This window comes from Pelobates fuscus, chromosome 4 (genome assembly GCF_036172605.1).
Source record: "Pelobates fuscus isolate aPelFus1 chromosome 4, aPelFus1.pri, whole genome shotgun sequence".
Classification (NCBI taxonomy): domain Eukaryota; kingdom Metazoa; phylum Chordata; class Amphibia; order Anura; family Pelobatidae; genus Pelobates; species Pelobates fuscus.
The window spans coordinates 37,128,183-37,152,419 of NC_086320.1; the positions used below are offsets into that span (position 1 = coordinate 37,128,183).

At 37.5% G+C, this 24,237-nt stretch overlaps 1 protein-coding gene across 1 annotated transcript; it reads left to right on the forward strand.

Annotated features, from left to right (window-relative positions):
- The first annotated feature begins 10,081 nt into the window (after positions 1-10,081).
- On the forward strand, positions 10,082-23,828 carry FBXO32 (F-box protein 32). The gene is made up of 9 exons (XM_063451081.1): positions 10,082-10,357; positions 13,518-13,627; positions 14,650-14,699; positions 15,328-15,420; positions 19,750-19,843; positions 20,660-20,844; positions 21,431-21,613; positions 22,380-22,523; positions 23,044-23,828. The coding sequence occupies exons 1-9, from the start codon at positions 10,245-10,247 to the stop codon at positions 23,131-23,133; spliced, it is 1,062 nt and encodes a 353-aa protein (XP_063307151.1). The 5' UTR covers positions 10,082-10,244; the 3' UTR covers positions 23,134-23,828.
- Positions 23,829-24,237: the final 409 nt, after the last annotated feature.

Genomic DNA, 24,237 nt, shown 5'->3' on the forward strand with positions numbered 1-24,237 from the left:
CTGACATATACAGCACATAAATAGATACATTATTACACGTACAAATACAGTGTTACATATAATATAGCTGACATATACAGCATAATAATAGATACATTGTTACACGTACAAATACATTGCTCCATATAATATAGCTGACATATACAGCACATAAATAGATACATTATTGCACGTACAAATACATTGCTCCATATAATATAGCTGACATATACAGCACATAAATAGATACATTATTACACGTACAAACACATTGCTCCATATAATATAGCTGACATATACAGCACATAAATAGATACATTATTACACGTACAAATACAGTGTTACATATAATATAGCTGACATATACAGCATAATAATAGATACATTATTACACGTACAAATACATTGCTCCATATAATATAGCTGACATATACAGCACATAAATAGATACATTATTACACGTACAAATACAGTGTTACATATAATATAGCTGACATATACAGTATAATAATAGATACATTATTACACGTACAAACACATTGCTCCATATAATATAGCTGACATATACAGCACATAAATAGATACATTATTGCACGTACAAATACATTGCTCCATATAATATAGCTGACATATACAGCACATAAATAGATACATTATTACACATGCAAATACAGTGTTACATATAATATAGCTGACATATACAGCATAATAATAGATACATTATTACACGTACAAATACAGTGTTACATATAATATAGCTGACATATACAGCATAATAATAGATACATTATTACACGTACAAATACATTGCTCCATATAATATAGCTGACATATACAGCACATAAATAGATACATTATTACACGTACAAATACAGTGTTACATATAATATAGCTGACATATACAGTATAATAATAGATACATTATTACACGTACAAACACATTGCTCCATATAATATAGCTGACATATACAGCACATAAATAGATACATTATTGCACGTACAAATACATTGCTCCATATAATATAGCTGACATATACAGCACATAAATAGATACATTATTACACATGCAAATACAGTGTTACATATAATATAGCTGACATATACAGCATAATAATAGATACATTATTACACGTACAAATACAGTGTTACATATAATATAGCTGACATATACAGCATAATAATAGATACATTATTACACGTACAAATACATTGCTCCATATAATATAGCTGACATATACAGCATAATAATAGATACATTATTACACGTACAAATACATTGCTCCATATAATATAGCTGACATATACAGCACATAAATAGATACATTATTGCACGTACAAATACAGTGTTACATATAATATAGCTGACATATACAGCACATAAATAGATACATTATTACACATGCAAATACATTGCTCCATATAATATAGCTGACATATACAGCACATAAATAGATACATTATTACATGTACAAATACATTGCTCCATATAATATAGTTGACATATACAGCATAATAATAGATACATTATTACACATACAAATACATTGCTCCATTTAATATAGCTGACATATACACCACATTAATAGATACATTATTGCACGTACAAATACAGTGTTACATATAATATAGCTGACATATACAGCACATAAATAGATACATTATTACACGTACAAATACATTGCTCCATATAATATAGCTGACATATACAGCACATAAATAGATACATTATTGCACGTACAAATACAGTGTTACATATAATATAGCTGACATATACAGCACATAAATAGATACATTATTACACATGCAAATACATTGCTCCATATAATATAGCTGACATATACAGCACATAAATAGATACATTATTACACGTGCAAATACATTGCTCCATATAATATAGCTGACATATACAGCACATAAATAGATACATTATTACACGTGCAAATACATTGCTCCATATAATATAGCTGACATATACAGCACATAGATACATTATTACATGTACAAATACATTGCTCCATATAATATAGTTGACATATACAGCATAATAATAGATACATTATTACACATACAAATACATTGCTCCATTTAATATAGCTGACATATACACCACATTAATAGATACATTATTGCACGTACAAATACAGTGTTACATATAATATAGCTGACATATACAGCACATAAATAGATACATTATTACATGTACAAATACATTGCTCCATATAATATAGTTGAAATATACAGCATAATAATAGATACATTATTACACATACAAATACATTGCTCCATTTAATATAGCTGACATATACACCACATTAATAGATACGTTGTTACACGTACAATTTATTTATTTGATACAATTATAAAATGACAATGAGTCCAGTTGCTTTTGATTGAAGGTATGAAGATATTTATAGGGGTTTCATATTCAAGACAGGTTTGAAATTCTCTGGCAGGTTATTTTATGTATGTGGAAACTCTATAGGAGAAAATGATTTGGCCGACCTCCTTTTTGTGATGGGGAATGGAAAGTAACAAGCTGGAAGTAGAATAGAGGACATAATTATTGAATGTGATTGCAATAGTTGTCTCTCTCTATTTCTCCCATAAGAAGACTCTAATTGCTGTCTTTAGTGAAGTGTGGCTTTACTATAACCAAATGTAGACACATAGAAAGTAACTCATTGCATCTAGAAGTTATATCTGATATCATCAGGAATAAACCGTATGGTCCTGATTCTAGACAGTAACTAAAATATCATTTATACCATTAGTTTGAAATCCCCCAGTTACATTTTCCTTATAGAATTTTTTATTATAAACCTAATTTCTATTACTCTGTTAGTAACTTTATAAGTATGTTGACGGTGTTGTCAGACATGTCTGGGAGAAAGTAGAAAATGTTAAAAATATGACTGCACGCACTGGCTTATCACATCCGCAGACAATTTAAAGCGCACTCTAGACACATAAAGCACTTTAGCAGATGTTTGGAGTTTGCCATACAAACAACAGCTCTGTAGCGTTTGGAAGCTGTTAGTTTTATATAACCCTATAGAAAACAGAAACAAAATAATAGGTGTTTTATTTAGGATCATATCGATTAAGTTGTTAAAGGGAAACTCCAGTGCCAGGAAAACAATCCGTTTTCCTGGCACTGGAGGGTCCCTCTCCCTCCCACCCCCCAATCCCCAGTTGCTGAAGGGGTGAAAACCCCTTCAGTGACTTACCAGGGGCAGCGACAGGTCCCACGTCGCTGCTTCCTCCTCCCCCGCCGCTCCTCCTTCTACTTACGTCGGCCGGTGGGCGAGACTGATCTCGCCCGCCGGCCGAGGAGACCTAATGCGCATGCGCGGCAATGCCGCGCATGCGCATTAGCGCACCCCATAGGAAAGCATTGAAAATGAATTTCAATGCTTCCCTATGGGGAATAGAGCGACGCTGGAGGTCCTCACACAGCGTGAGGACGTCCAGCGACGCTCTAGCACAGAAAACCTGTGCTATGAAGCAGGAAGTCCCTCTAGTGGCTGTCTAATAGACAGCCACTAGGGGAGGACTTAACCCTGCAAGGTAATTATTGCAGTTTAAAAAAAACTGCAATAATTACACTTGCAGGGTTAAGGGTAGTGGGAGTTGGCACCCAGACCACTCCAATGAGCCGAAGTGGTCTGGGTGCCTGGAGTGTCCCTTTAATGTTTTTTTTTTTTTTTTTTTTTTTTAAATAATTAAATTTAAATGTTATGACTGTATTATTACCAGGATAAAATACTTATTGACAAGTTGGCCATTATTGGCAAAATATTTAATGGGAGGTTTTGTTCTTACTTTAAAGATGTTTATATTGGCCCCAAAAATGACCTTTGAAAGGGGCCTAGGTTTTATTACAAATCAGAACTCGATAGTCCCAGAACCACTGCAACTTAATGTATTGGTTCTGTTGTCTGCATCCTGTCCCTGAAGGCTGAGCACTGTAAACGCTGCCTTTGCAGAGATAAGGCAGTGTTTACATTGCAACCTAGAAACACGTATAGTAGCAGTCACTCGGCGTTCAGTGCTCAGCACTAGCATTGATACAATGCATCTCTATGAGGAAATGCCAATTGCATTTCCTATGGGCAAGCCTTGGATTGGCTGAGATCATCAAAACTGACTGCCGCAATTGACGAACCCCCTCTCTCCCAGAGAGTTATCCCCGTGTCTCACCTTACAGACACCTGTGTGTAGGATAGCTCCGTCAATGAATGCTTCCTAGCTGGAACCGGGGAAAACCTCAGCACTTCTGCCCCAGTAGCCATGGCTTGCCTCATGATTTTTATTCGGCTAATAACCTACCCGTGTCTGGGACTGTTCCTCCTTGTTTAAGCTTTACCAGTTGTACAGAACACGTTGGCATCCTGGCAAAGGTTTTGTTTCACTTTCTTTTTTTTCTGCAGATTTCGATTATGTTTTATCCAGTCCAGTTTTTATGAATATACTGTACGTCCAAGTGAAATTATATTACCCATAATATGAATCACCATGCAATATTATCAATATTATTGTACTATAAGCATTAATAAGATTATTGTAGAATCTGTGGTTCAAAAAAATGCTACCTTCACAGCAGTATGCTGTGTATCTGGGGCTCATGGAGAGGCTTTGAGGGGCTTGAAGGTCAATCTCCTCCCAACAGACTTTAAACCAAGCATGTCAAACTCTCGGCCCGTGAGGACGATTTTTTCGCGGCGAGCCGCGAGTACATGGTGATGTTATACCAGAGCAGGCACCTGGTTTCCCCACATTACAGTAGCCTACTCTGTTAAAACTTACCCGGCTGGGGAGGATGGCCAGCAAGGTAGCTCAGTGTTCCTGCTTCCCAGTGCTCCCTCACTCGCGCCATCTGTCGTGAAGCCGGGCGCCAGAATATGACGTCATATTCCGGCACCCGGCATCACTAAACCGCGCAAAGGAGCAGGGAGGAGCAGGAAGGAGATCTTCGGATAGAAGATCCCCACACCAGCTCCCAAAGGTAGGGAACAAGAAATTAAATTATGTAAGTGCAAGAATGTATAAATGTGTGTGTGTGTCTGTGTCAGTGAGTATCTGTCAGTGAGTATGTGTGTGTGTCTGTGTGTGTGTGTGTGTCTGTCTGTGTGTCTGTCTGCCAGTGAGTATGTGTGTGTGTGTGTGTGTGTGTGTGTGTGAAACGGATGCAAGTCGCACCTCTCCTCGGCTGCAGTGTGAGCATCAGGGAGAGAAGGTGGTCAGCCTTGCTCCCCAGGCAGGCAGTATCTCTCCCAGCGGTAGAGAGACTTGCTGAGAGAAGGTGCAAATGGTGCCCCTCCTCAACGGTGGTGTGTAGTTCCTAGAACCTTTGAGGATAAGCATGAACTTCTGTGATATGCTGCTGACATGGTGGCAGCCTTGTCACCTGCAGGATGAACTGCGACAACAGTGAGTGGAGCTGTGAAATGAAGCCACGTTCTACAGACTGGGAGAATGACGAGAAATTGTTTCCAGACAAACTCAGACACAGAACATTTTGAGGTCTGGTACATGGTTAGTCTACCCCTTGGGGGAAGGACTGTAATTGATGCCTCCATTTCTGGGGCTCATGAAGGGCCTTGGAGGCCAATCCCTTCACCACAGACTACGGACTATGTGTTGAAAAATGTGAAAAAAATTCAAAAAACTGATGGTGGTGCTGGGGAGGGAATTGCTATTGTTCTGTTAATCACCCCCTGCAGATGTAATATACATTCTATCCTGTATAAATATGTGTGAGTTGGTTGAATAAAGTACACTCAGCTTTTGCCCTTCATCAAGTCTCAGCAGATGTTTTGGGTAAGCTGCTATAATCACTGAAGGGGTCCTGCTGAAAAAGGAGGGAAATGCCGGAGATACTCAGGCTGAGTGCCGATCTCCTTCACATTCGCAATTGCCTAATTTCTTAATATTCTATAAAATGAGATGTCTTTATCAGCCAGACCTAATTGCAACATGTAATGTGTCTAATTTTTCGCTGCTATATTGACACTATTTTTCATCTGTAGTATGCTACCATCTCAATAAAAAATAATTTACATAAAAAGTAATTAATGTTCACTATGTTGCCAGTGATATGCTGAGCATTGGGTATGCTCCTTGAAGCATGCACCGTTTATATTCTGAGACACGTATATATATATATATAAAGGTAAGAAACAGGAGCACTCGCTTGGATTTTTCAAATGTGTATTGACCGTTTAATCACAACTCAGCATCAACGTTTCGACCCTTCAGGGTCTTTATCAAGATATCTTGCCTGGAGGCACCCTGGTAATATATATTTTTTACATCATATACTTTTTTTGGGTTGAGTGCCAGAGTCTGGTCTGATATATATATATATCCCATAAAAGAAAGCTCCAATTTCCACATCGACGACACCTGGACACAACCTACAGTAAGAAATTATACCGGAAGCTTCCAGCTCTCTAGCATTAGTAGTGGAGGACGGAAGTAGTGATCACAGGATCACATACCATGGGGGCAATTGACTGTATAATGGGGGCACCAGGGCACTTAAATTATTATTCCTATATAAAAAAAATCATACTGTGAGAGTTTTCCCTTCAATGTCCTTGTCACAGACTGGCAAGAAGTGTTGAGACAGGGATACAAATATATTTGTTACAGTGAGCAGTCAACACACATAGTCTGCTCCAATGACCGCAATGTGATCGTCCAACGCCCTAAGGAACCTGTTAGAATGCATTAACATCTGCTAAGAACGTGTAGTGTCAGAGGTTAACCTAAACAGAAGCAGGGACTAGTGTTAAGTTGTCGGAGAGTGTGTTTTCCATCTCAGAGGCGTGAAGTAGTTAGAAGACTAATTGGTTATATTGATACATACTAAAAGAAAAACAATTGTAAAAAGGTAGATTTACTTTTAACACTGCTCAGCTGTATTAATGTATCCATAGAAGAAACTGTTCATAGTGTAGTGGCCCGTTAAAACATACCGTTTATTACAACAGGTATTAAAAAAAAAAAAATTAAAAAAGCTTGACAAAGGTAAAAAAAAAATAGGAGAAATTCTGAGGACAGCCGCTTAATGCGTTTCGTGATGCATTGCATGCAGTCTTTGTGGGTTCCTGGATTTTTCTTTTTTCCAGGACCTGCTGTTTGTACAAAAGAAAAACTACGATGTATTTCTCACGTAAATAAAATGATTTAGAGTTAGTGACTAAACTTTGAATTTTCACAAATTAAATCTGAATGGAAAAACCGAGGAGAAAATAGCCAGTCTGGAAAAATACTTCGACTTTTCACAGCTTGGCTGTTTTTGCCATTCGGATCTAATTTTCGGGAACTCAGAGATTAATGAATAACCCTGATGGGAGTTGATGCACTGAACTGGGAATTGTAAATAAATAACAAATGAATTGAGAATTTTTGGCAAAAACAGACAAAATATAAAATATTCTCCAACTCAACTAATATAACCAAAAACTTGCAATTTCTTTTTTAATTTTCCACAACTCCCTTTTCAGAAAATAAACCCCATTTAAACATTCACTAATATAATTGTTTCCATTTTTCCTCCTCTCTACATGCTCTCCTTCTGCTGACTGTCAGCTGCCGAGGCAGGAGATGGTAACTATAATTGATAGGAAGCCAAGACCGGGCAACTTAGTTCCAGGACAAAGACAAATACCGTAGATGACAACATTTAATTGTATTATACATGATAAACATATTTTTGTTGAATATATGCTATAAGTGAGAGCAAGAAAACGGGTCGCAAGAATATTCTGAGAACGGACAGCAACTGAAATAGCCTGCCCTTCGGTAGGTCCCCGCTCAGAACTCAAGCTCGTTTTAGCTCATCTTGTGCAATTACAGAGAGAACATCTCTGAAACATATCAAACTGGTCCCACCCATAAGGGCAGTCCAGATCCGAAATGCCAGCAAGTTCACTCTGCACGAGAGATAGAGCAACCCAAGACGATCGTTTCAGCCTTGTTAGGCATCATCAGTGAGGCATAGCTGATATCTCTCTAGGCACCGTGAGCTATAAGTAAACATATTTAAAACAGTGCAAGAAAACACAGAGAAAGGACAATAACTCAAGGTAGTTTTATCACAAGTGGGTAATTACAGAGAAAACCTTTCCATTGCCTTATTAGACTGATCTCATGCAAGATGACAGTCCAGGTCAGAAATGTCAGCAAGTTCACTGCCTGAGAGATACTTCACACCCAGACAATCGTTTCTGCTTTCATTGGTCTGCCTTGGCATTCTTACACAGGGTTATTATCCCTTTTAGCACCAATTATGCCAAATATTGAATTTGAATAACTTCCTTGGTCCTCTCTTCAGCTCCTCAAACATGAATATACCAGGAGTCGTATCATCTCTGTACTCCATCGCAGGAGTAAGCAGCCTTTGGCCCTCCAGATGTTAAGGACTACATCTCCCCTGATGCTTTGCCAGCATAATGGTTGTAGGAGCATTATGGAGATGTTGTTCACAACACGAGTGCCGATGGTTTCCTACCCTTGCTTCTAGCGCATGCACAAGAGTACAAACCTGGGGTGTATAGAAGATCCCATATGGCAGTAGGATTCTCCATAGTTTCTGGCACATAGAGATGCCTTAGGGAGCACATTAAGATACATGTTCCCATGCGCCATCACAAGTGGTAGGAGATTGAAAATGTCAAAGCACAGCAATTGGAATCTGATTAAAGTTTTGCCTTTTGTGATAAATTGCCACAGATTATTATTTGCTTTATTTTATGTGTATCGTTTTGAACTGGAAGATCAGTGCAAAGTGCAGCTTTAAAAATAAAATGAACCCAGTAAAATGGAATGTACCGGCTAATATACATCAATTAGGAGAGGTATGTAGGTTAACCAGATTGCTGACAGTATGCCCTGAAAATATAGCCATTTAATTTTATTTTTTTAGCGTTGTCTGAATGACTATGAAGTAACATTGCGTTCGAGCGCGGTGTGAAGGCAGTTGCATTAATAATGACACCTTTTAAAATTACGTTTTAGGGCTAGGGGCATGATGTATATAGGCTAGCAACATATCTTCAAAATATGATGCTATATTAATATTAATCTTAATTATATCATTAATAGCAACATTTAAAAAAAAATCCCTGAGGGATGACGTTATTTTTCTTACATTTGGTCATGTCTGCTGCTGACTCCAATGAAGAGGTTTTTTTTCATTACTATACTGTTTTTTTGTGCTTTACTTCTACCCTCAGTACTTTATATTGAGTAATTGCTAATCGTTTGATACATTATGCATTGTATTATTTGGGCTGTTCAGCAGCTGAGATGTATATCATAAACAAGTGTAGGTCTCACACTTCTTGTTATATATGTCCTTGTGAGATTCAGTTGTAGGTCCTCTTGTTTAATAACACATCTAAAAAAAATATATAATCATGACCTGTAACTCCCATAATTCACAGCCAGGAATAAGGCTGCATTGTACTCTGTTCAGGATTCTACAAAATACAGTGTGAGTGGTTAAATAGACATTTATACGTCTGCTCACCTCACTGGGAAATATAAAGGCCCAAGCATCCTTTACTATATCGCAGCAATAGTCAACCTTAGTTGTTTTATTTAGGCAGAAAATGATAAATTATCAATAAACACAAAACAACACAAAATAATATACTGCTATAAGTCAAATCAATACAGGGAACCTTGCATAATACATGGTCATTCTGGCACCCCATCCCTTTACCTTGTTGCCCCCAATCTGTAAGACATCAAGTAATGATCTGATATTTTCTTCTCTCACACTTGCCATCTGATATTGTGATTATTTTATTTCTGTTGGAAGTAATGGGTTATACAGCCTGCTGGTCAGGTGGGTAAGGGTTAAGGTTTCTATTCTAATAAAATCCCCAGGGTGTTTATTGCACTGTCATACAGGCAGCAGGGGTTGGGAGAGGGCATTATCCTGGTGCAATCAGTGCTGGCTATAATGTGACAGCCAGGCTGCAGCTGTCTGACTAAGGCCAGGGATAGGGAGTAGAATTTCCAGTTAGAATGTTGCAATAACAAAGCTCTGGAGTTATAAACAATGCCACGTGTCTGGCAGTGGGGAGGAGCAGCAAGGCTTATTTCCGGCAACAAAGGGAGGCAGCTATAAATAATGGAGCAGTGACACAGATCAGACAGACAAACAACAAAGACCTGAAAGTGAACAAGCAGAGACCTGTCTGATCCCGTGACTGTGCATTCACCTCTTTATCTCAAATCCTGTCACCACCATGCCTTTCCTAGGGCAAGACTGGAGGTCCCCTGGCCAGAACTGGGTGAAAACAGGGGATGGCTGGAAAAGGTTTTTGGATGAACAAAGTAATTTTGTCAGTGACATCAACAGGTGAGTTTGGGGGGTCAAGTCTAACACCTCTTCTTCCCCAAGCCCGGAATCTACTGATTTGCAGCTGCATTGGAAACATCTGGCTTAGAAAGGGTTAATTGTGAAAGCATTATGAGGGCAAAAGGGGTGTCCAAATTCAGTTAAAAGGATTTATTGTGGGGGAAAAAACAACAAAACACTGGGACAGGAGAAATGAACAAGAAGAAATGAGTTCAGCTGGATAATCTACAGCTCCTGCTGTGCTAAGCCAGCCTCAAGGCTGACTAAGGATCATAGGGGTCTTAGTTCTACTATAGCATGAAAGCAGGAGGTCTAGCATTTGGTCACCCTGTGCATTACATCGAGGATAGCTGATGGTTTGGCACTCCAGCTGTGTAAATGCACAAACCGCTGGAGAGACACAGTTCTGACCTCCTTGTTGTTGCAGATGTAAACACTGCAGCTATAATAAAACTCTTTGGCTTTGGCACACTCTGGGTTAATGCAGATACCCATCTCTGATCACTGCTGTTACTGTGTCCCTGTAAAGCAGGCAGTGGGAAGTTGTGCTGCATTAACAGGCAGTGGGAAGTTGTGTTGGTGCTACATTGTTGACAGCTATCTGTTGTGGCACTGCAAAGGTTAATACGCTCTGATACACTGTAACATTAGACATTCTAAATAATTGATGGCCATGGCTGCCATGCAGTTTGCAGATCAGGTAACACTGAGAGACACAGGCTTTGTGGATCTGTGTTGGTTTTATTGTGATGTCAGTTCTGTATTTTGTTTTCTGCTGAGATCTCTAGAATCCTCTAGCCCTTTCTGCAGTTTAACTGTAACCCCCCTGCTGCTTCTTAAATGAGGTCGATCTGAGGCAATTGTAAGCATTCTGATTCTGTAGAAAGCTCTAGAGTTCCCTCTGCCTGTGATCTAAACTGCTCTGAAATGTTGCAGACAGGTGGAATGTTTTTATGTTTTGTTTGGGGAAATGATGTGACTTGCAATACACATAGCGCCCAGAAGAGGGGGCAAACCAGCTGCTCTGAAATGGCCTGAGTACCTTGACTGTATTGTTACTGCATTATAATGGTGATACAGTTTGTGTCTGGACTTGTTGGAGGGTTAGGTTATCTGGTTTGGATTGTTTCTTTTTTATTTTTTTTATCCCCAATCTATAGTGGAATCAAAAAGGAATTCCAAAATACAGTTAAAATTAGAACACTTTTTTTTTTATTTATTTTTTGGGGGCCAGATTTTACAGTGCATTGCTCCGTTCAAAACAGTCCAGCAAATAAACCCCTTGTTTCATTTCTACATTGTATTTGTGTTTTGCTCTGTAAAAATTGTGTGTGTGTGTGTGTGTGTGTGTGAAGAAAAAAATAACTTTTTTTTTTTTTTTTTTTTTACATCTACATCAATATATTTATTTACTGTATTATTATACCACTTTAGCCTACCATCAGATGCAGATTATGAATATTATTTTATGCAACATCTGCACCAGCTCTCTAGAATTGCAGTATTATTCACCCATTCATCTTGTGACTGTGCGTGACACGTCATTCAGACTAACAGGCTATTTATAGTTCCAGAATGCCTCTGTGGGTATTTATTTAGTAGCACACTGTGTGTGTGTGTTCTGTGCACGCAGTCTTTGTGACCAGCTGTTGGTGTCTTTAAAGTAACTTGTTTCGAAAACACCTGTTTGGAAGATATGAAATTTTATACTCATTGTTACACATATAAAATATGGAATTTGAACAATCAAAACATCTGTTGTGAATGCTGGTATTTCAACAATGACGTTACTCGTTCTCAAAAGTAAAATTAATGCTCTTAAGGTCCTCTGACTGTTCACACTGTGTTTTCTAATTTTATACATTGTATTAATAAAAATAGTCTCTGCTGTGCTTCCTGACCTGAAGTCCAGCAAACTAAAATCTATCTTTCTACGTTTAAAAACAACCACAGTGTGCTGAGCCTGTGTTTATAAGACAAAGCTTACACTCCATTAGGTGCAGGGATCTAGTGCGAGGGGAACTCTGTTCCCTAAATACAGAACTGGCCAGAAAAAAAAATTAAATTATACACACTTCAGCAAAAGAAAAACCTGTATAAATATTTCAATACTAAACTTTTTTAGACCTCAAGAGATGAGTAATAGATACCTTTTGACCTCTACAATTACTTGAGGAGGTGCTCAAAGTGGTTGCCATTGAAGTCCAGACACTTATTAGTATGGAGACCTGCTGGTCGGGACACCTTTTTAAATAGTCTTATGTTCCATAAACAACAACCCTGCCTTGGCCATTTATCTGTATATTTGCAGAAGAAAGCGAGCTACCACGATTCTTACAGGAGAAATGCTACCGACAGGTATACAGAGCTCCGGGCAGTGATGGATGGAGGTTTAATAAGTTATTTATTTGTATGATTTTCCTAGTACTAATGTATTTTTTTTTTTTTTTCATTTAAATTTTTTTTTTTTACATGATTTTGTGACCTCTGCTGTATTTGACATATTTTCAGAAGTACAAAAGCCAGTCTTCTCTTTAGGTTCCATAATGTGTTTGTGTTCTGTTATGCACACAATACCCTCAGAGGAGGCAAAACGTATGTATGGCACAGAGAGGGGGGAGACTGCCAGAATTGGAAAGACTGGCCTTCATCTGTACCTTGAATTCTCACCATAGCAGCAATGATGGGAGCCAAAGGGTCAATGGCAGGGTATTATAGGTTGATGGCAGAGATGTTGCTGGTGAGGGACTTTATGGGTTGAAGCTCAGGTTCTTTCGTTCTGGATCTTTTAGGCGGTCTAGTGTAGTGGTTGTTTGTTTTTCTTCTCAAAGCAGCTATTTTGTATATAAAAAACCTAAATATAAAAACCGGCTATGTTTATGTACCAGGAAGTAATTGACTGTATTTTAGATTTACGCTGCATTAACCATGATGATTAACACTATTAACACAACCTTGGGCAAGACCCATAATTATCTTTTTTATAATCCATTATTCTTTCCTTGCACTGGCAAAAAGCATGTCTAGACTTGTCAATGAATGTTTCGGCATATTAATTGTTTGTTTGTTTTTTTTCTATCCCTGGCACTCAGAGGGTTAATACATGTATTACACAGAACCGCACGTCCATTAATTATTTTATGTTTCGTTTTATTCACAGCTACTGCAATGTGGAACTCAATAAAGAAAACCTTTACAATAATCTGAATTATGACTTTGCTGCCAAGAAAAGAAGAAAGGACTGTTTAAACAACAACACAAAGATACAATGTAAGGTGTCCTGTGCAATCGCACAACTCACACACTAAATCCTCACTAATGGATGTTGGAATACAAAATATTCATTCCTGGCTCTCCTGGAGCATGACACACTTACAGATGTTTACCCTTGTTTCAGTGTGAACACACTGTAGAGGATATTTTTCAAGACAAAAAACACTCAAAACTTGGGAAAACTGCTAATACAAAAAATCAATCACCATGGATTAATAAAATAATAATAATTACCCCACAATTTCACCTGTTTTACCCTAATACATTCCTTAATTAATTATTTGTAACCATAGTATGCATTTAGCATGGTTTATATCCATTTCTGTTAGTAGAATTAACTATTTAAGGTGTGAGCTCATGATACCTTTAAAAAAAACAAAGAAACCAACTGCAAACGGACTGTTATTGGACATTTCTGGTTTACCCTTCAAAAGATGTTGAGAGTAGATTGCCTGTAATGGTTGTCAGTCTGCCTGCCACATGTGGCATGTTTGTTGCCAAATTAAAACATTGTTGTTTCTGAAAAAATGGCAGTCTTGCGTTACAACGGCATTAATGCACAAAAATCACTACGCTATGATGTTTATATCTCTACCTTTTACTTGTTATGCTGTTTAATGTGATACAGAAAGGCATGACAGGGGCGCTTTAAATCTCACTGGAAACTCCTCCGGCTGTGGGTTTTATGGAGAAAGATTGGCACATAGATTGCAACCTACATTGCATGATTTTGCTAACTAAATCCACAAGAGTTTGTCAATCATTTATTAACACTCTGTCTTTTGTGGCAGGTTCCATATTGCTCTGTTTTTAAGCAGAAAACCCTATCCCGTGAGAGACTCCTTGTTTATAGTAACAGGTTACTTGCAGTCACCTCGTTCTGCTTGTTTTTCATGTGTAGTTGCGTAACCGACCTTGTCTAATCTGTGTTGTATTTATAAACTGTCGTGGCTTATCACACATCTAGCTCTTTAATTCCAATATTAAATAGTTTTTTTTATTTATTTTTTTTTGAACAGATCAACACCAGGAAAAATGGATCTATGTGCATAAGGGAAGTACTAAAGAGGTAAGTGGTCAAAAACCGTGGGAGAGCTGGCTTCCGTCTAAATCTTAATCATTGTATAAAACTTGTATTAATCTTGTTATACTTGCAGGATTGTTTACTTAAACATTCATTGTTAGGAATTCAAAGTGAGTTTCAAATTTAAGATCCAAATGGCTAAACTGAGAACTCAATTGAAGATTTATTATTTTTTTTTTTTTTAAATTGTATTATAGTTGCTTAATATTGAAATATTACTTTTTAATTCTAACTTTTGTGAATAACCTCAGGAGAAATCAGAAAACATTTGTTCTTTATCACCAAGTCATCACCGTTTTAGTCTAAACTTAGGGTTTAGTGAGTGACCCCATAATGTGAAAAATTCACACTAATTGTTTGTACTTCTAATTATAACATCATGAGGTGTTGATCATTTTATAACCTTATAAAAGCTGCAGAATAGGTCTTTGCTATATAAATGCCGCTAATAATAATTGTGATTGCATTTTTATGAGTTGGTGCACGTATTTTGCTCCTTTGTGCTATGTCGACACACAGCATTATTTTGTTATTTATCCTTGTGTGTTCTTTCCCTCTCTAACCCCACTTCAATCTATACATTTAACGGATCTCACTTTCTTTAAACTTCCAGCGTCATGGTTACTGTACACTTGGTGAAGCTTTCAATCGATTAGATTTTTCGAGTGCAATTCAGGATTCCAGAAGATTTAACTATGTTGTCAGAGTGAGTATAAGTATTAAGACTTCATACGTAACATTACAAGGTGTCAAAGGCTGATTCACCACCCACATCACCGTAAGCTGGTACTATTTACACACTTTGTGTAACATTTTGCTTTAATTCTTTTTTTGGTGGAGTGTGATAATCTTTTACGCCCAACATCAAAAGATCCAGAGATACCGGAGTGGATTTAACTGACAATGAATGTAATGCCAAATTAGTTTTTATTCAAAATTTTATATAAAATCATATCCCTTTTTGAAATTACAGGAGGGCACAATTAAACAGAATGACTGAGTGGCATGTAAAAGTGTATTATAGATTTTTATTTAATTTGCTTTTATGGGTTAGTTGCCACTGAAGGCTTTCAGATACCTTGGTATTTGGAAGGCTCACATGTGTCTGGTTGTGCAGATTCTAAAGCTGAAGCCTAAACTGTGAAGAGTCCTCTTTGTAGTAAGGGTATTGGAACTTAGGGGAGCTAGCACAATTGACATGGACATGGAACAAACTAGAAATAAAATATACTAAACCTAAATTGAAAACATATTGAAATTATAGCTTAAATAAAAAGAGAACATCATCAGTCAGAACGACCGAACCGTGCAATGATTAGCCTAAATATATAAAAAAAAAATGTGCAAGGTTATCTTTACCCCTTCCTGTTAAAATGTTTCATAATGCGCTGGAGGAGTGCCTTTGGGGTACCTCACAAGCGATTGTACTTTGCTTATGCACTTCAAAAATAAAGAATTAAAAAAAAAAAAAAAAAAAGAGAACATCAGAAGCCAGATATAAGCACTTAAGTTGCCGGTGTGTATTTATGGTATTTAAAAACTAGGTTGCACTTCTTAATCTTAGGCATGTCAGATACAAACTGATAAATTTATAGATCGCAAAAGTAGCAACAGTTGATTGGCCATTGGCTTGACTTGGTTCACATCATGAGCAACAACAATGTTTAAGTTCGAAGGCTGCATTTAAAGCCAAAAAAGAAACCTTTTTAGAGTAGCAAGAGCGTACAGCAAAGTGGATAAAGAAAACTAAAAATGGGGCTATCAAAACAAAAGTTTATTTTTAGTAATTACTTTGGCTTAGCTTTCGATGTAGCCATTGACTTATGAAAAAGGGGATGGAAGGAGAACCACAAACCCGGATATGGATAATTTACTGTGTGCTCATGTTGGCCATCAGTGAGCGCTGAACACTTTATTTCCACATACTGTACATTGTTTTGTGGAAGCAGTCCGATTCTCTGCCGTTATTTTTGAGGGACTGTTGGGCATGCTGTGGCTCTTATAAGATCATGGACTAAAGCTGTCTAAATATCCCTGTCTGCACTTTGTTGTCTGCGGCCACAAGCGAAAAAGCTTCTAATAGACCAGCTTGAGCTTTTCCCCAGGACAAAAAAGTTAAACTTCAGCTGAACATGACTCACCAGCTTTGCTATAAAAAAAATCTGATTATCTTGCCTTGAGGAACATTTGCGTTAAAATAATATTTACCATTACATTTTGTCAGACCCTGATTAATATGCCTTGAATGTTTGTATTTTTTCAGCAATAAACTTTAACAAGTCATAAGATAACCAGACACTGAAGCATATCCATTTCAAACCATTGGCAGGGATGGGAAGTATCCACAACATTAATCAAAGTTGCATCACAGAAACTCTAGTCGTGTTTTTTTTTTTTTTTTTTTTTTTTTTTTTTTACATTTGATTAGTTTTAAAACAATGGGTTGGTTACCCATGCACATTTTACTTGAGTTTTAAAATAAAAATGGTCTTTAATTTAAGGAAAAGAATGAATACATTAAATTCCTTGTGGGAAGGCGGCATTCTTTTCGGTCTGGCAAAGATCCCTCTCTTAATAAGATGATATTGTAAGTGTACCAGAAATAGAAAATAATTGCTGTTGAGTAATAATCTATGTTTATGTTCTGAAGACAAAAGGCTACAGGGTTTTCAGGCTAACCTAAATAAAGCCCTGTAGTATCTTTGCTTACATAAACCTTTTACATCAGATTCACCATGTCACAAAGCTGCCAACACTTTTAATTGTACGATTTGTATTGCATCAATATATTGCTGTGGGCACTGGTGTTCCCTCCACAAACTGCATTACTTCCCTAAACCAAGTTATGGTGAGTTAATGATATTGAAACATTAGGCCATAATAGTGTTGCTGCTTTTAATTGGTGTTTAGCATCCAAGGGCGTTAAAGAGTTCATCTTTGCTCAGTAACTGGCATTAAATAAAAACAATACCCTCCTAGCTTGATTAATGGGAGTGGGAGGACCTTTGGACTCTTCTGCTGTCCATTCTTTGTGATCTACTGTGACACACATAGGGCCACGTGCTGTCGACCCCAACGCTCCCTTCATTTATTGAACATTCCGTGTCCTGAATATTTTTGTATTCATGTAATTAAAGGTGGCCGTGTGGATTTCATTCTTTCATTCTTCCCTGGATTTCTTTTCAACCTGTGCTGATGGTTGTTTTTATTGACTTTGCACTTGTGTGGAATATTACAATCGGGAAATATTTACCTCCGCCCCCCCCCTCCCGTGTTTGTATGATGACATATATCTTTCATCTTTAGAAAATGTACCGTAATAACTGTCAGAAGTGAGGCCCCTGTGTATATACAAAATTGGCATAGACTATGGCATACTGACGTTAATTGAATTCCTGCTGTCTCTCTCGGGGAAACATCTGGTGTATTCTGATACCAACAAACCGTTCTGATTTTAATTTTAATGCTAGTTGGCTTCTGAGATATGGATGATTGATGTCAACTTTGCTGATTATGGCAGTTAAATGCGTATGGGTTGGCTAATGCAGTTGAGAATTTACACACTGATAGCTGATTAACGCCAGTATCTCTTTAACCCTTTCTCCAAAATGCATGTGTTTGAAGAATTCAAACTATTGTGTTTTTTAATATACAAAGCCAAATCTGATCTTTGAAAGGTGTGTGTGTGGTTTTTTTTTTATTTTATTTTTTATTTATCTTTTTATGATACAGCCTAGTGAGGTTTAACTCTGGTCTATCCTGGTGTTCTATGTAAGAAGTACTTTCCTGATATTGATTTTGTTCTAATGAATGCAATTTTTAGTATTTAGATTATTTAAAAGAATTTGTTTTGTATAAAATATATACATACAATACTGACAAATACAGGGTTGACTCTTCATCCTTCCGAGGTAGATAAAATGAGTCCCATTAAATTGGGTAATAGTAACAACCCCTGGATGTTGGGTTAAGGTAACATCCCCAGGACGTACTTGAAAACCAGAGTAATCTGAATGTACCTTTCCTGGTAAATACTTTATTATTATTAAATACACTGTGTCATGATGTGTATTTCCTTGGAGCCATGTGGATATTTTTAACTTTAGTACCCAGCCCTGTCACAAGATGTAATGTGCGCCCGGTCTTAGTTGAACTGATGTTTACACTGCACACTTTCACAGTCAGCCAGTCACACGATCGCAAAACCCAGTAATGACAACATGTAACTGGAGATTAGATAAAAATTTAATTGCTCAAGTTCATGTTGAGTCATGGCAGGCGATACATCTGCGGCATGTCGATTATGGATAAGTCAAAAGAATGCAGCTGTCCAGATCAACCAGGCTTAAGTTTGTTTTTGTTTCTTCACTTGAAGTTGTGTTTTGTGGGGGGGGGGGGGGGGGGGGGTTGCTTTGTTTTATTTTTGTATGTTTTATAAAGAATAATTTGTACCCAAAATATTTGGGAGGCACTTCCTGAACATTACTCCTCCGGGGACAAATTGCAGACACTGAGGGACCAACACAGACAACCTAACTGGGACAACAATCCATCCCCTAAAGTCAAAGAATAAATTTAGCTAATTTTCTTTATTTTTTTTATATAATACAATTCATCAGCATTTTAAGACTATATATATATATATATATATATATAGAGATAGAGATAGAGATAGATAGATATTATATAGTCAAACAATGGATCAAGATTAAAATTTATGTAAAACATAGTAAGTCTGTAAATCTGAGAAGATCAACGTTTTTGTGTGAACACTGAAAGTTTTAATTTTTGTTTCTTTATATCAAGTTTACTTTCAACTCCCTATATTTGAAACCTTTATTATAGAGCTGTTATAACATGTAATGATGGACTGACCACATTTATGGCCAGAAGTCGGGTACAACTGCCATGTCGTAAGGCTGGCAAAGCATCATATGAGTTGAGCCGGGGATCTACCTTTTGGCCTCACTTTGAATACAATGGAGTTTTTAATGTTGGCACTCTGTATTAATATTTGTCCTGTGTCTCTCTTTAGTTGCTGGAGTTGATTGCAAAGTCCCAGCTCACCTCGTTAAGTGGAATCGCCCAAAAGAATTATATGAATATTTTGGAAAAAGTGGTTCAAAAAGGTAATTTTAGTATTACACATGCACCGTGTATTAAAACTGTTTGTTGGTGATGTTGTGTGTTGAATCACAATGGTCCCATAATGTTTGTTAGTATGATTCGCATTCACTGGTGTTCCATCATACACTGCCACCTATATAGAAGGCATTATAGGATCTCTGTACATAAGGCTGCTGTACACATGCACTTTCAACACGGATGATCAAAATTGATCATTTTTGCCAATACAAACCGAAACTGCTTGCCTTTTACTTTTACAATGCGAACAATAATTCTCTAAATCTGTACTGCCTACATCTATCTCTACTGGTGTGCAGAGGTTAATGGGAACCATTTTAATCTTTGTTTGCATATTCGTATTCCAAAACCTCTGGCAGACTAGGAAAAATTCAAGTATTCTTTCACTGTTCTGTAATGTAATGGTGTGACACCCCTTAGCTTTTACCTTTTTCCTTCATATTGGGGGAAAATATACTTTCATTTTTTTTTTTTTTTTTGTAAAGAATGTATAGTTGTGATCCATTTACAGAGACCAATATCGGTACAGGAAACCTGGCAATATGACAGGCTCACTTAAAATCCTGGGAGAGCAGAATATTTGCAGTATTAGGTTCTGAATGCAGAGACCTGCAAGTTGTAATGCTATAAATCTCCTATAAATCCCCGAGTAACTCTGTCTCTCAATCTTGTGTTTAATAATGGAAATCCAGCTCTGATTATTTTTTTTTTTTTTTTTTTTAAATAATGTAAAATACAGATACATCAAAAATAAAAATAAAGTTAAATATGATTTTACAAATGCTACTTTTTGTTTTCAGTTCTGAAGGATCAGCAGAACATCCGCCTGATCAAGGAGCTGCTGCAGACTCTCTACTCGTCATTGTGTACTCTGGTCCAAAGGATGGGCAAATCTGTGCTGGTGGGAAACATTAACTTCTGGGTGTACAGAATGGAAACCATTGTAAACTGGCAGCAACAACTGAACAACATCCAGATCACCACGGTAAGAACAACAAATGATCATCTGCAATACTCATACCAACGTTTTTGGTCCACATAAACTAAATGGTGGAGACCCCCACATCTCCTCGATCCTTTCATATGAACCTGAGAAACTTTGCAGTTTCAGTAAAGAAGTCTTGATCTGATAGGGAGCCACTCCTCCCACCCCTCATTAAAGTTCGAAAGATTAAAAATCTGTTAAGGGCTGAGATGTATTCATTCTATTGAATGTATGAGCCATGATTTAAAATGTATTTTCATATTTCTATTTTTTAAACTGGAACACTATTATTCTTTGGGGTACATTTTAATCATCATACCTCCTGTTTACCAAATGTTCGGTGGTTGGAAAGATATGAGTCTGAGCAGGAAAGCACGCAGCCCCCCAGCTGTTGAACATCAACTCTCATTGTTTGGTTGGGGATAATGGGAGTTGCAGTCCAACGGCTGTAGGTTGCCAAACTCATGAATAAACTGTGAGTGCAGTGTGTATCTTCTCTTCAGTGCTTGCCGGCCTTTGCTGTGTTCTTGTTGTGAACCTCAATTCACATTCCGCAGGGATTAAATTTGTCTCCTTCTATATTTAGCCTGCTGCTAAGGGAATGACTTTGACCGACTTGCCCTTATGTCTTCAACTGAACATCATGCAGAGGTTAACAGATGGGCGCGATATTGCATGTCTTGGTCAGGTGTCATCGGAATTGAGGGTACTCGGTGATGACCGCCTGCTGTGGAAAAAGCTGTGCCAGTATCATTTTACAGAAAGACAGGTAACTTACACACGCTCATCTCTATAGATTTCCCAACACAAAGCATTTATAAACAAACACTGTATTTCTTTAGATTAAAATGACAAATTATAGAATGGAATATGAATATTATATATATATATATTGCGCTTGATCTCCTGTCAGATTACTGTTGATGGGAGTGGGAGAGTGTTGGAGGAGCCCAGTACCCACATTTGATGTCAGGAATGTCGAGCTCTGATCATGAAGTGTTGAAGAGCTTTTTTTATGAAATGACTCATGTTATCCTTAAAGGACCACTATAGGCACCCAGACCACTTCAGCTTAATGAAGTGGTCTGGGTGCCAGGTCCAGCTAGGGTTAACCCATTTTTTTATAAACATAGCAGTTTCAGAGAAACTGCTATGTTTATAAATGGGTTAATCCAGCCCTCAAATCCTCTAGTGGCTGTCTCACTGACAGCCGCTAGAGGGGCTTGCGTGATTCTCACTGAAAATCAGTGAGAGCACGCAAGCGTCCATAGGAAAGCATTGATAATGCTTTCCTATGAGACCGGCTGAATGTGCGCGCAGCTCTTGCCGCGCGTGCGCATTCAGCCGCATGGGAGGAGAGGAGGAGAGCTCCCCGCCCGGCGCTGGAGAAAGGTAAGTTTTAACCCCTTTCCTCTCCCCAGAGCCCGGCGGGTGGGGGCACCCTCAGGGCACTAGTGCCAGGAAAACAAGTGTTTTCCTGGCACTATAGTGGTCCTTTAACTTGAATGTTTAACTTATACTGTGGTTTTTATTAGATTCGGAAACGAATAATATTGTCTGATAAGGGGCAGCTGGACTGGAAAAACATGTATTTTAAGTTGGTGCGGTGTTACCCAAGGAGAGAACAGTATGCCAATACCCTTCAGCTCTGTCGACATTGTCACATCCTGTGCTGGAAGGTGAGTTAACATTGCTAGCTGAGGCCAGCTGACATTCACTGTTCCTTTAACTATAAAAAAATCCATTGTGGGTACCAAAGCCTTTTTTGTTTTTTGTTTTTTAGAACTTTGTAAAAAGTTTTAATGATTACCCATCAGTACCATTCTTTAAGACTTTACAAGAGATAAGATGATGACCACATAAAATAACAGGTCTTCCTAGGTTTATTCACTAAAACATTAATCCTCAGGGATTCATTTTGTCTCCTTATATATTTAAATAGTATATGGCAAATGGCAAAATTCAAGCTGTGACTATATAGCTAGCTGGGTTGGGAAATTGTCCTGTTTATGTTAGAAATAGAGCATCGTTGGAGAGGGTTTCTCTAATGTGTTATTACAAGTACTTGGAAAACTAGGTCAGGTGTGTCCAAGTTGATTTCCCATAACACTCAACTCCTCAACTTTGTAGAACTCTCTAAAGTCCTTTTTTTTTTAGTCCCTTTTTATCAGATTCAACAACCTGCTTCTTGTTTTTTAGGGTACAGAACACCCGTGCACTGCAAATAATCCGGAGAGTTTCCTGGTTTCTCTCTCTCCGCAGGATTTTATCAACTTGTTTAGGTTCTAAACTTGATGGATCTCCTCTTGTGTGGTACTACATTGGATTCCTGTGGATATACTTTTTCTAGGCTGATCTTGTTGATTTTGTAAATCTTGTAAATTTCACTATTGACTTAACTTCTTCAAGATCATGCCATGGTATGATCCTTGAGAAGGTTGGCCATTGATAGAAGCATCTGTTGGTGGAAACTTTCTCGAAGAGCACTTGATGGACAGAAGGCCCTTTTGTGCCAACAATTGAAGGACAAAGCATGTGGAAATAACACAAAATTTGTGGATTTTCTAAAAGTGGATGTTCACCTGGAGTGCAACTTGATTAGTTAATTTCATCATCGATATAGGTTATTTATCGATTTTTAAAGGGACAAAACTTCTCAAGTCTACCTATTCTTTAAGACACCATCTACTCCGGTTGACTTTTTTTTTTTCTTATCTTATACTCCTAAGTACTTTTAACTGTAGACTTTCTCTTTATACCGCACTCATTTCTACCTCTCACTCAGAAAACTATTAATTTTAGTCAAATCTGCCATATCTGTATTTTACTTAGTAGTTTAAGTTACAGAACAAATCACTTGCACAGAAATTTAAATTTTACATCTGCTTACTTAGAACAATTCCTTTCTGTGTGGTACTCCTGTGCAAATATCTGCATCAGTGAAGATGTGGTCCACAACATCTGGAGTGCCAAAGGTTGCCTACCCCTGGGATAAGGTTGACTTTATAAAACCCCAAAAAAGATAATCGTATTAATCAGTGTATATCCTTTTAAAAAAGCACCTAACTAGTGTAAAACACTTCAGTAAAACACCTAACTAGTGTGTATAAAGTGGGTTTTGAAATAACGTGAATTTGTTTTTATTAATACTTTTAAATTTGAAATACTTAAAGGAAACTTTTTTTTTTTTATTATTATTTATATATTTGTCCTTTTACACAATAGTGATGCATGTTTGCTTTTGTTATGGTTTTTAACTCTTGCAATCTGCCTGCATGTTGTATGGATCTATTGAACCATTATATCTGTTTTTCAAGCCTTTAGCGAGGTACTTGGCAGCACACTATAAGTAATGGCTAGAAAGCCATTTTGTCTGGCCTATAACTTAAGGGA